A 13,714-nucleotide genomic window follows, 5' to 3' on the forward strand; every position below is an offset into this window, starting at 1 on the left:
ATCATTAGCCAAACTATGTCTTCTTTATTTTCTTGGCAACACTGTTTTGTCTATAATTTTTCCAAGATTTGTTTGTACATTAAGATAGTCAGTGCAGCCTTGGTTAAATAGTTGGATTAGGATTGGGGGAGATGTAGGTTTAACAGGAGTAGGCTGCTGGGGGTTCGGGAGAACCTCTAGCTAAGATACTGTGCTGTTTGGAGAACCCCCAAATCCCACTCCTGGCTGGGCCAGCCCACCCCACCCCTTCCAGGAGTCTCCACGCAGCCTGTTTTGGATGCAGGTAAGTGCAGGGCATGTGTGGAAGCATGGGGAGGGCAAAAAATGGGCCTACCAGAAGTTTGGGAAATGGGCCTGTTTCCACTCTCCAGAGGGCCTCCGGAGCCTGGTGAGGCAGTTTTCGCCCTCCTGGAGGTCTCTGGAGCCTGGGGAAGGCAAACCCCCCCCCCACCGCCGTAGTGCAGGAGGCTGACTAGGCCACGCCCACCATGGCCACGCCCACCCAGCAATTGGGCAGAGAACCCTTTGGTAAAATTTTTGAAGCCCACTCTTGAGGTTTAAGTCCCTGTTCAAGCTACAGAAACTCCCAGGATTGTGGTAGGGAAAAACAGGAGTGAATACTTTGCATACCACTTTGAGTTCTTGTACAAAAAGGTATCAATTTAATAAATAAAAACAATCAACTTCAAAATTATAGAATGGAAAGTGGTATATTACAATTAATAATCTATTCAACACTTGTTCCTTGAATTGTTTTTAAAAGGAATGTTCATACAGTGGCTAAACAATCTAAACAATCTGCTGCAATAATATCTATTTCAAAAGCAAGAAAAATATTTGTAAGAGAGAATAATGTTCATAACCTAAACACCATTTTCTTAAATTGCCTATTGTATTGCTTATGTTCAAAACTTAAATTCTTGCAAATGTGCTACTATAGGAAAACCATTTAATGTAAATGGAAGGTGGGTGGATTGTTTTTTAAACAGTGCAGACTTGAACTGAGAAGTGGTGTACATTTCAGAGCAAAATAATTGCAAAATAGAATAAAACAAGAAAAATTAGTAAGGTTTTTTAAATGACCCTGTTTTGTTGTCTCTCAAGTGCCTGACAATGAACTTTTTAAAGTGAGGAAATCTTCAAAATGCTTCACAGACCTTCAACTACAATGAATTCATAAACCTTAATAATCTCCTAAATCAAAGCAGTTAGTTTTAACTCCTAGAAAAATATACTGGGCTTTATACTGAGATCGGAATCCAGGGAAAAGTAGTGAATAAGAAACTCTTTCCCTTTTCTCCCATTATTTTGCATCAGAAAGTATTTCATTGGAACAGAAATGCCAGTGCCTCCCTGTCCAATAACAAGGATTAGTAGCAGCAAAGAGTACTTTGGCTTCTAAAACTAAAAACTCGGTCCATATCAACTCTGGAGTTCCTATGCATCCTATGGTACTTAATCCTGGCTCAGGTTGTGTTTTTACTATACATAAATCCCATAGAATTCAATGTGCCTACTCCTAGACTTTCTACTCTCCTAAAATCCCTTTTGGGAACCATCTGATTAAGGTTACTAGAATTTAACTTCTGAGCAAACGCCTTTAAAAATGGAAAACACCAGCTCCTTAAATAAAGAAACCCACTGAAAGTAAATATTTCCGTTTTTGCAATCGGGAAAGCAACTTCTTGCAAAGCGGGGGTTGCCGTTCGCTGCTTAGGGAGCAACCATCTATAAATAAAATGCTGCCGCCTCCTATTTTCCTGAAGAAAAGAGCAGCCTGTAACTTTTTGTTTTCAACTCGAGGCCAGGAGGAGGGCTGCCACAGCTTCGAAGAGGCCGTACCAGCCCCTTGTGGCTGCGGCCCAGATGTGGCAAAAGCGGGGAGAGAGAGAAATCCGGGAGGACAGCGCCTCGCGCGCCGCACGAGCTCAAAGAAGCATTACTCACGCTGGGCGGGGCTTCGAAGGGAGCCCGCGTTGTTGCTGGAGCTCGGCGGGAACGGCGATGTCAACCCACCCCAAGCCGCGTCTCTACGCGCGGACACGCCCCCTCCCTAGCGCTCCCCTCTCCTTTTCCCCCGCCCTCCCGGGCATTCCCTGGCTGGCCGCCGCTCACTGACAGACGGCCGCCCCGCCCTTCTCCACCGCTGCCGGCCCCGCCTTCCCTCTCTCTCTTTCTCTCTCTCTCTCTCTCCTCGCGCCGACCTTTCCCCTAGTTTCCAGAGGGTGGCTTGTCTTGGCCGCCGCAGCCGCCGCCAAACGTGCCCACGAGGGTCCTTTCCTGCTATCAGCATAGCTGCACGAGGCTATCACGCCGCCCGAGGAAACCCATTGGCTGGCCAAGAGGCAGCTCGGGTCGCGATTGGCGGAGCCCTTCTTCCCGTCCCCTTTCTCTCTTTCCCTCCTCCCCCGCCCCCTTCCCAGCTGCTTCGCTGGATGGAGTGTTTTGGTGTGCTTCCCTCTGTTTTGGCTGCTCGCCTCCCCTGGAAGGAGGGGCGGGAGGGAGGGAGGTGGTTCTGGCCGATTGCTTCGGCTGCCTTTGTCATACAGCCGCTGCTTGCGGGAGCCCTCGCCATGCACACATCTCCTCGCAGCGAGGAGATGGGAGATGCCCCTTCGGTGAGTACCACTTGTTGCTCCACGGGGTGGGGCGGGACGGGGACGCGGCGGGCAGAGCAGGATCTCCCTTCGCTCAAGACCTTCCAGGGCTGAAGAGGCTCGGCGTGTGACGTGCCCTCTCTCCCCCCCCCCTTGGGATTCTGATCTGATCGGCGTGACTTTCCAAGGAGCGGCGAGGTATACCCGGAGGAGCAGAGAGGCCAAGGTGCTGATGATGCATCTCGGGTGGGAGCGGGGAGCAAACGGGCTGCCCACGTTTGCTTTGCAAAATGCAATTCGGGGGCAACCGGGACCCCGAGGTGAAGGGCTGGAGGGATACCTGAGCGCGCTCTCCTTCAGCCCCGGGGCTAAGGCAGCCTTGCCCTCTTCATCCACCCGCGGGTGGGAGCTCTAACCTGGCCGGGGGGGGGAGGCGACCCTTCTGATTCCACCCGTTCCTGGCGCTCGCTCTCTAGGAATTCGAGCGGGGGTTCCTTCAACTTAGCTGGACCGAGTGACGTGTGAACTGGGGAGGGGAAGACGCGGACGGGCGGGATGCCGAACGACGCTTCCTTCAAGTAAAACCCCGCTTGGAAGACTATAGATTGAAGCGAATGTTCGTGGGGTGGGGGGGGAAGATATGCGGCGGATGCTTCTCTTTCTCCCGGCCAATTCCTTAGGCATGCTTGCTTAGAAGTAAGTCTGAGAAGTGGATCGAGGGGCTGCAGTTTTTATTGGCCCGGGGGTGGGTGGGTGGGTGGGTTTGAGGCTTTGCTCTGGGCATAGACCTGGCTGGATGGCTGATGTGGGCAGAATAAAGTGCTTTAGCATGAGTAATCTAAGCTGACTGTGATCCACAGTTGCTTGCTAATGGCATGACTTCATGCCCTGGAGATTACAGTAAGTGCTCTTCTTTCAGCTGGTAGGTTGGGAGGGGCATCCTTATCTTCCTTCCTTTTTTCTCTCTCTCCCTCCCTCCCTCCCCCTTCCTCTTCCCTTCACTCCCCCTTCCTCTCTCCTTCACTCCCCCTCTCTTTCCCTTTCTCTCCCCTCCCTCCCTCTCTTTTCCTTTCTCTTACTCCCTCCCCCTTCCCCCTCTCTCCCCTTCCCACCTCTCCTCCTTCCTCTTTCTCCCCTCTCTTTCCCTTTCTCTCCCCTCCCTCCCTCTCTTTTCCTTTCTCTTACTCCCTCCCCCTTCCCCCTCTCTCTCCCCCCTTCCCACCTCTCTCCTCCCTTCCTCTTTCTCCCCCTCTCTTTCCCTTTCTCTCCCTCCTCCTCTCTTTTCTTTCTCTTACTCCCTCCCCTTCCCCTCTCTCCCCTTCCCACCTCTCTCCTCCTCCCCTTCCTCTTTCTCCCCTCTCTTTCCTTTCTCTCCCTCCTCCCTCTCTTTCCTTTCTCTTACTCCCTCCCCTTCCCCTCTCTCTCCCCTTCCCTCTCTCCTCCTTCCTCTTTCTCCCCTCTCTTCCCTTTCTCTCCCTCCTCCCTCTCTTTTCTTTCTCTTACTCCTCCCCTTCCCACCTCTCTCTCCCCTTCCTCTTTATCTCTCTTTCCCTTTCTCTCCCCTCCCTCTCTTTCTTCCTCTCACACTCTCCCCCCTTCCTCTCTCACTCTCTCCCCCCTCTGTTTCCCTCACTCTTTCCCTCTCTCTTCCACACACACCCCCAACACACACATACAGAGCTTTGTTGTGAATTCCTCCCAAAATAGTGTCTTGGCTCTTGTCAGGATTCCCTGCGCTGTCTGGTTTGAGGGCAGAGCTACTGTGCCTTAAGAGGGCTTCCCAGCATTGGCTCAGTCAGGGACCACCACCCATTTTGCTCACATGGCTATTTTGATGCATGACGTTTCCCCACTCCTTCCTTTCCACCCCCACCCCAAACCTTGAACTATATTTGATTACTCTGGATCCCATGGAGGCTGGAAGTAATCCTCCCATCTCCATTAGGAGGAGGTGCTTCAGCTCCTTCTGGCGTTGTAGTTTTGATTACTCTTCATGTCAGTTGCCCTTCCTGGGGTGCTCCTTTTTCTTTAAAGCAGAGTAAAGAAGTGGGCATATGAATAGCATGGGAAGCGGGGGATAAATGTAAAAAACATATATCATAACCGTTTATGTAAGAACGCTTGCTTGCTGTTGAGTACAGTGAAGCAGAATTTCCAATATTTGTGCGGCTGTAATTTGCAGCGGCTTCTTGCATTGTGTGTCATCTCCTCCAGTTTGCCACTGCAGTGTCTGGGTGAAAGGAGGTGATCTGAGGACGCACTAAGAAGCTGTTGCAGTTCCGCTCTTGCATTTCTGTATGGAAATGAGGCCCCAGCTTGCTTTTTCCTTTTTTTTTCTTCTTCCTTCCTTTTGCTCTCTCAAGTTATGAATCTATTTTACAATTCAAAATGTTCAAGAGGATTTAAAAAGCTTTCTTCTCAATGTTTGTTTTCTCCAGTAGTACCATCTTGAAAAATATTTTGATAACTAAAAAGAAGGTCACCTTATGTTAATTATTTATATTGCTTAATATTATGGTAACTTCTACTTCATGTTAAATCTGTTAATAGATGATTTATAGATTCATTTTGGATCATTACCATGAATTTAACTTTAAATAATAGCATCAAACTGTAATTGAGTATCAAGTTTACTTCTAATCTTCTTTCACTCCCAAATGTTAACTTCATTTATGGTCTTGGAGATTACAATTTAAGTTAATTGCAAGTTCCATATAGATTTTACTGAGTAAGTTATTTTTGGCTTCATATATTGTGAATCAAGAACCTACTACTACTCTATTGGTGCCCACATGTACCTATTTGTGTGTACTTAAGTATTATGATTGGCAACTTTTTCACTGTATATATATCGAAGCCTATTTGGTTACACCTGGATTTACTTACATACAGCTGGCTATTAAGAGATAGTCTGTATAATTCAGTATTTACTCAAGTGTCTGTATGGTACCTGTAGATAGTTTAATGGGGCATTAAAAGATTATTTGTTCTAGGTATTCTTATGAGGCTTAATACTGGCTGATTAATTTTTTTAAAACTAAGATTCAGCCTAGGGGGGTATCTTCAGTGCAGTTAATAACTGTAGTCTTTTTAGCTACAAAGGCAGCATTTAGTTAATCACATTTGATCATAGTCTATAAAAGGGAAACGTTTCTATAGAACCAGGTTGCCTAATTTGTTTTGGACCAAGGGCTAAGTATTATATTCTTAAATAAAAAAAGGATAGGGATTCAGACAAAAAAGTGATTTAATTAAATGCATTTAATGTTATTGTTCCCTCAGTATTATAGAATTTTTCCCTTTCATTCAACATCACAGTGTGGCTGCAGGTTTTGGTGGATTCAGAGGGATGTTTTGAAGGCTTTGGGGCCTTGGGACTAGAGGTGGTAGATATTTTAGCACAGATAAAAGTCAAGGACTCAAAAGCCTACTGGCTTAGGCTTATTCTGTATTTTGTGATCCTATGATAAAAATGAAAGGAGTTAATGTGCAGGTTTTTAGACCAAAGGTTCTCTAGGAAATGAGTATTTAGAAATAGCAACAATCAAAATGCAGGAAAGCCGCTAAGGGTTGACACAACCCTGCTTTATTTGTGAGAGATTGTTGCATTATACAGAATTAATTCATTAGCCCTTGTAGCCCAATGGGTAGGAGGTCTTAAGAACCAGCATTAGCACCCAGATTTCCAAAGAGGTTGGTCAGGATGTTGACTCATGAAATGAAAGTTTAAGCAAACCGTGATAAATGTATTTACTTTTCTTCTGAATGATTAAAATGTGGCGATTCATCTCATCTCAAGGTTGATATTGTGGACATCTATGAATCCATCCGTGAACGGAGGCGTCACGACAGTGAAAGATCTACTTGTAGCACCTTGGAACGGAATGACATAGAAGCCGTTGAGACCCTTGTTTGTATGAGCTCCTGGGGTCAAAGATCACAGAAAGGCGACCTATTAAAAATAAGACCTTTAACACCTGTCTCAGATTCTGGGGATTTTGTAGTGCAGCATGAACCTACATCTGAGATGTCCAAGGATTATAACTTTTTATCCACACTGGTAAGGAAAAAGAAGAAAACCGTGTGAAAGAAATTGAATATGCATGAATTGGCTTTCCGCAATTAATCTCCTTAGTTCTTTATTGAACTTGAGGGATGATTTTTTTTTTTTGATAATGGTTATCAGATTTTTTTTACAAATTATATATACCTTTTTTGCAAACGCAATTGAAACAAACTGGTGCTAATTGTTTTGGTTTATTACATCTCACGTTTTTCTATGATCCCCTGTTAACTTAGTTTAAAACAAATCATTGTCGAGTTTACAGCTATGACATGGGGAAATCTGAATCAAATAATTGTTGCATGATTTTCTGAAGGAGATGGATGGGATTGTTCCACTGAACCCCAGCAAGACACATGAGTCATCTGAGAATATTGCTTTCTAAGCACCATAAGATTGTGATTTTGGAAGGACGAATATTGGAACTTACAATTATAGGACAGTATAGAATGAAATGAAAATACAAAATTGGGGTAAACATTCTTTCATATTATAGTTTGGATTAAAAAACCAGTACCTTGAAGTCTGAGAGAGTATGAATTATAAGCATAACTAGTTATGGCCATAACTATGGTTAGTCATGTTGATCTGTGTGTGCTGATTTCCTTCTTTTTCCTTTTTAATGTAGTGCATGACCCCACCATACAGTCCTGATTTTGTTGAGCCTTCTACAGCATCACTGCCCTCCTCCCAAACTACTTACTCAAAACCTAGGGCAATCAAGGCAAACGTACCTGCCAGCGTAGTCACTCACCCAGGTTGTACTCTTACTGCCACCCAGCCATCTGTTTTGAACATGGAGAAGCAATCCAGCCAGATGCCAGCAAGGACTGAGCAACCTGTTCCTCCGCTTTGCAGAGCCATGGCAACTAGTGTGATCCGTCACACAGGCAACAGTTCTGGTTACTCCCGCATTCCTGGTGTGCAAGTGAAACCAGAAGTTTCATCGGGCTACAGTGGGCCTGCAGACTGGCAGGAGGCCCAAGGCCAGCAACATTCCAGAGCTTCCCGGGATTGCAATATTGCAGAGAATTTGACTTGTGACACTTTACTTGCACACAAATCTTCCTCACATGTCTCAGGTTGCTCTAGAACTGCCAATAAAGGATGTGAAATTCCAAGGCTTGCTTTGCAGCAGTCTCTTTACCCAAAGAATTGTGAGCATGATGTGCAGCATAAGACCAGCTCCCTTCTGCCTTCCCCTCTCTCAAATCCACAGGTGATCTGTCAAATGATCCCCTTGGATGGACCAAGAGGAATGGTCCCTGCTCTATTAAAACCTTCTGCTCAGACTGCAGGAACCGTCAAATCCATCTTACCCCACACGGCTCCAGTTTCTCAGCCTGTCCTGATGGGACCTTCTATGCCTCAGGGGACTGTTATGTTGGTTCTTCCACAGGCAGCTGTTGCCCAGGCACCCCCGTGCCAACAAACTGTGATGTCTGTGGGGAACACCAAGTTATTGCCTCTGGCCCCTGCTCCAGTTTTTATTGCCTCTGGCCAAAGCAGTACGCCTTTGATAGACTTTTCCCGGAGGAGGAATTATATTTGCAACTTTCCTGGCTGCAGGAAAACCTATTTCAAAAGCTCTCACCTCAAAGCCCATCTGCGTACTCATACTGGTATGTATAGAACTGAAGGAATGTGATTTACCTTATACTGTCACTGATGATGTTTGTCAAGCATCAAAAATGAACATTGAGATAGTAGTGGTGTGAGACTCACTAGAGCAAGGGTGTCAAACTGGCGGCCTGCGGGCCAGATGCGTCACGTACAGGCCTTGCCCACCCCAGCTGCCCAAATGGGAAAAACATCGTGAAATGTCACACAACGGTAACGTGACGCGGCGAGTTGGACACTCATGCACTAGAGTGCTCTTCACAAACATATGCTGCTCTCCAGATGTGGCATCGCGGCTTTTAAAATTGTGGGAATATATTTCCACTGTATCTTCATGGTATCATCTTAAGGAAGCTGAGAAACCATGCAAATGTCCATGATTTAGAGCAGGGGTCTCCAACCTTGGCAACTTGAAGACTTGTGGACTTCAACTCCCAGAGTCGAAGTCTGGGAATTGAAGTCCACAAGTCTTCAAGTTGCCAAGGTTGGAGATCCCTGATTTAGAGGCAAAGGAAGATGTTCAGGCATGCAACAAAGTGCAGTTGAATCTTTACACGATGTGTAGAGGGAAAGAGGGAGGGTATTTACAGATCCCATTCCTTGACTTAACTACAGTAGAAGTAGTAGATGGGGAAAAAAACCACATTGACACTCCCAAAAAGTTGAAAAACTTTTCATAGTGGAATATTCTAATATCAATTGATTTCAGAATGATCCCATTTCAAGATCAAACCACTTTGAGAATCTTTGGAGTGGCCTTTGGAGGAGGAATGTTTGTAACATTTTGTAACAAAACGCTTAGTGTACCTCTAATCTTTACAATAGGGGCACAAAATATACTCTTATAACTTAGCACTGATACTAATGATATGTTAATATTACAAGTAGTCTTTGACTTAAGACCGCAGTTTAGCCCAAAGTTTCTGTTGCTAAGCGAGACAGTTTTAAGTGAATTTTGCCCCATTTTATGACCTTCCTTGCCACAGGTGTTAAGTGTATCACTGCAGTTATTATGATGGTTGTCAGAAGGTCACAAAAGATGATCACATGACTCTGGGACATTGCAACTGTCATAAATACATACCAGTTGCCAAGCGTCTGAATTTTGATCACTGACCTTGGGGATGCTGCAATGGTCATAAGTGTGAAAAACGGTCATAAGTTACTTTTTTCAGTGGTGTTACAACTTTCAATGATCACTAAATAAATGGCTGTAAGTCAAGGACTACTTGTATACTAAGAGGATTGAACTTCCTATGTCTTATCAGTATTTGTAAAATACACTCCTAGAAAAGGTTTTCTTTCCCCAAATAACCCTTGTAAGAGCTGCAGCAAAATTCTGATCTATTTTACAGTATGGACAAAAGCTTCCAGTTACTTCTGTTTGTTCTTTTGTTTACTTGATAGAACATATTTAATAACTTCATTGGAGAATCCAACGAATTTATTTTTGAATTGTCTTTCCTTCTCTATTCCGCTATTCCAGGAGAAAAACCTTTCACTTGTAGCTGGGAAGGTTGCGATAAAAAATTCGCCCGTTCTGATGAGCTTTCTCGCCACCGCAGAACCCACACAGGGGAGAAGAAGTTTGCCTGTCCAGTCTGTGACCGCCGTTTTATGCGTAGCGATCACCTGACAAAACATGCACGTCGTCACATGACCAAGAAGGTGCCCAGCTGGCAAACGGAAGTTGGCAAACTGAATCGAATTGCAGCCCTAGAGAAGCCAAGGAATGAGAATGCTCTGAGCATGCTCCTCCCAATGTTATCGCCAGGGTAGTGGGCCAGCTGGCCAAAACACACATTTTGTGATGAACTTTATTGTTCCCAAAATTACCGCTTTTACTGATTTTTTAATTTAATTTCTACAAGTTATGCTTTCCTGTTGAGGAGGGTGGGAAAGTATTTTTCTCTTCCTCTTTTTCTACCTTCTTTCCGTGCTTCAGTGTTTGCCCTACTTAATGTTACATTATCTTTTTTTTCTTTTCCTTTTCATTCTTCCAAGTTTTTGGGAGAATCACCAGCACTTCAGAAAAAGAAAATATATTTAAGGTGGGGCGGGATAGAATATTAGCAAGGACTATTCTTTGAAAATTTATCTTTACTTGAGTAAGAATAATTAATAGAAAGTGAAGCAGGCTGACTTGGTTGTTTTCAGTTTTACACTAGTTTTCTGTCTACTTTGTACAAATGTAGCTGCTATAGCCTGAGTCTGCATTTATCCTCTGAAAGCAGTGGTATGGGAGATCGAAACTACCTCTCAGAAACTGTTCTCCTTGGTGTGAATACAGTCCAAACTGATTATCAACTTGGGTCTGAACTTCAATTTCATACCTGAGGCAATCTGCTTTAGGATTGCCTGCCATATCAGTTACTGTTTGGAGCTCTCTCTATGGAGATAGATGCCTAGAGATTGTATTTAAAGTTGGCTTATTCAGCTAGCTCAGGATTCACTTTGTTGTGGCACTAACCATGTGCATCAAAGCTGAAAAGACCTGGCCTACAGTGGCACTGAATTAATTTCTCCCTGTTTGTTATTCCATACTGCCCAAGGTGTGCTGTTCCATGTATGTGTTAGCAAAACTTGTTGGCATGTGAACAGAACTGTGGCAATGGTTATCAGCTGTTTAAATATGGGTTTAATATGTGAATCAACTCACATCAAAAGCAGATACTTAATACAGAATTTCAGGACACCTGCTACATCACAGTTGATGTCTTGAATAGTATAAACTCAATGACAGTGGCTATTAAAAGTTTGGACATACTATGAAGGAAACAGTGACTTGTGATAATACCTATTTCTTCATTATAATTGTTAATACTTTAATTATTGTAATTGAGACATAGCCTCTTTTAGTACAGCTAATTGTGGGCTGCATCTCATCAACAATATAATTCAGTCAGAAACTTGCATTTCCATAAAAGGAGTTAAGTGCATCCTTAAATCTAGCTTTTTAAATTTAATAAGTACTAGCTGTATAACTTAGTTTTGATTATGCCTTTGGTGTAGCCGTACATAAAAGCAGGAAGGCCAAAGTTAAAAATGTACTCCTGCTTGCACTAGTTTTTTTAATCATCTAAACCAGGAGTGGGGAAGGATGGCCCTTTTATGACTCGTGGACTTCAACTCCCAGAATTCCTGAACCAGCTGGCTCAGGAATTCTGCAAGTTGAAGTCCACAAATCATAGGCCATAGTTCCCCACCTCTGATCTAAACAAACAACTAAAACTTCTCACCACCTCACTATTGATTGATCAAGAATTTTCACATAAGCCTTTCTAGGAAGGTCAGCAGAGCAAATGAGGCTGTTTGATTTGCAGAATTCAGGCAGAAGGATTTCTTGATCAAATCCAATATTGGCACTTGTGCAATGGAACTTTCCCTTCTTCTCTACCCCTGACAATCCCAAAATCTATTTTGGAGAATCCAGGGCAAGGTCAGGATTCATGAGGTAATTTGTCTGACTGAAAGATGCTCTTCTGTGAGTGTGAGAAAGACACTGGGAGGATTCAGTTGCATATCTACCACTAAAGTCTTGAGTTACAGAACTTAATGCTTTTACAATAAGGGGGAATCAGTGTCACTTGTGGGCTTATGTCAGAGAAATAAAAATAGATTTACCTGAAAGTGATAATCCTGCATTTTAAAGCTGCCTTAAAAATTCTTAGCCTTGGAGCAAAAATGCTTTAATTTTTATTTTATTTTCTTCTTGTGTCTTGTTCTACAGCACTGTATTAACTGAATGAGTAACTGAAGTAATAGATAATTGTTACTTGTCTTTTGGAGGGTTCTGTGGGAAATCAGACTTATTTGTCATGAGATATCACCTATGATGACATGCCAAATACTGCATCTCAAGCTGAGAAAATTGTTTTTAATGAGTATATGAAAGCATGGAGTATATCTGACATATCATTACTATCTTAAACTAAATAGATCTTTTACAATTGCAATATACATTGGTTATCTTTGTTAAGACAAGCTTGCAATACTTTTATTTATTCTGAAGCTATCTGAGATATTTCTGTGGATGATAGGAATTTGCCGGAGTGTTTGAAAACTACATTTGCTATATGTTCCAAAATATCACTTAGGTAATATTAATGTTTGGTCAGTTGTTTTATTAGCTTTATTTTACACCAGTAGCAACAGCCTGAGACAGTTGGGAGGTTATTATTTTCCTTTCACTTCATCCCAGGGAGCAATTCATGTTAAAAACAGCATGACATCTTCCAGTATGGCAGAGAGGAGGGGAGGGTGAATCTAGGCAAAATTAACGTTTTGAAAATCTGCTGGACCGTCATTTTAATGATGCCCATTCTAAATATTTATCTAACTATCTGAATTTGAAGGGACGTGTTCATGAAGCAAACCGTAAGGAATTTCTTTCTCTTAGAGCATAGCAGCTCTTGGATTATCTTTAGTTGATGGGAACATTTCATTTCGGCTTGCACTCCCAAATCAAGTGTAAGTAGGCTTCCTTTGAAATGAGATTAAACCAGGTTGTCATGCATATGTAGTCCTCAGCCATATATGATAGCTTGCCTGGTGCTTGAAAGCTTTTGCATTATTGCAATTTGAACTAGTTACTGTAAATGCTAGAACAGAAAGCTGGCTGGCAATGATGGGTCATAGTGACTAGGCTGCATTTGATTGGTCACTAGATCAAAGTAGAGGAATATTATAAAAAACTGCACCTCAATGTTTGTGTGTATATATATATGTGTATGCGTGTGTTTGGGTATATATATATATATATATTATGGACATGCATGTGTGTGTATGTTTTTTTCTCTTAGGCTCATATTTTGCCATATTTTGAGTTATTGAAGCAAATTGATAAATCTGCAGATCACATAGTTGTTTTCTCCCAATTTATTCTTAATTTTTAATTAACAGAAGAAAAAGAATATCCTCATTAATTTTTAAAGCTTGTAAGAATAGACATGTTAGCGGTACAAGTTCAGTTCATATAATCAGACTGTAAGTTTGATCAATTTGAAACTACCCTTTTCCCTTTTCTACAATACAGAGAGTCCGCTTTTCCCTTTCTGGACAATTTTATGACCTAATTATTGGCTATTTGACTAGGGATTATGGGAACTATCATTCAATGTAGTAAAATTTTGTGCCTAATATTTTATACGAATAAACCTTATTTGTTACTTTCTGTTCAGCATTTATGGTGAAATCCTTGTTATTTGTGTGAAAATACATACAAATACTCTTGTATTTCTTCAAGGGCTGTGTTGTAATTCCTCTTCTAGTAAAGTGGATATTTACATAAAGTTTTGGTTGTATTTTCTCTTCCCTTGGACGGACAATCTTCTTAATGTGAAACAGTACCATAAAAGAATAGGAGAGTTATAGTATCCATTGCTAACGTTAACACTTGGCTTAAGCATAGCATTTAGGTTACAATTCAATGTTC

The 13,714-nt window shown here is 42.7% G+C and overlaps 1 protein-coding gene across 3 annotated transcripts; it reads left to right on the forward strand.

The window, feature by feature from the left end:
• The first annotated feature begins 2,431 nt into the window (after positions 1–2,431).
• Positions 2,432–13,554, forward strand: KLF11 (KLF transcription factor 11). Of its 3 annotated transcripts, none has more exons than XM_058178341.1 (4): positions 2,435–2,618; positions 6,397–6,657; positions 7,289–8,282; positions 9,767–13,552. In XM_058178341.1, exons 1-4 carry the CDS (start codon positions 2,436–2,438, stop codon positions 10,057–10,059), a joined length of 1,731 nt encoding a protein of 576 aa, XP_058034324.1. In that variant the 5' UTR covers position 2,435; the 3' UTR covers positions 10,060–13,552. The 3 variants fall into 3 exon arrangements, with proteins under 3 accessions (XP_058034332.1, XP_058034324.1, XP_058034342.1); XM_058178359.1 differs by lacking the exon at positions 2,435–2,618 and adding an exon at positions 2,708–2,795; XM_058178349.1 differs by lacking the exon at positions 6,397–6,657 and having other exon boundaries at positions 2,432–2,618; positions 9,767–13,554.
• Positions 13,555–13,714: the final 160 nt, after the last annotated feature.

Source organism: Ahaetulla prasina, chromosome 1 (genome assembly GCF_028640845.1).
Source record: "Ahaetulla prasina isolate Xishuangbanna chromosome 1, ASM2864084v1, whole genome shotgun sequence".
NCBI lineage: Eukaryota > Metazoa > Chordata > Lepidosauria > Squamata > Colubridae > Ahaetulla > Ahaetulla prasina.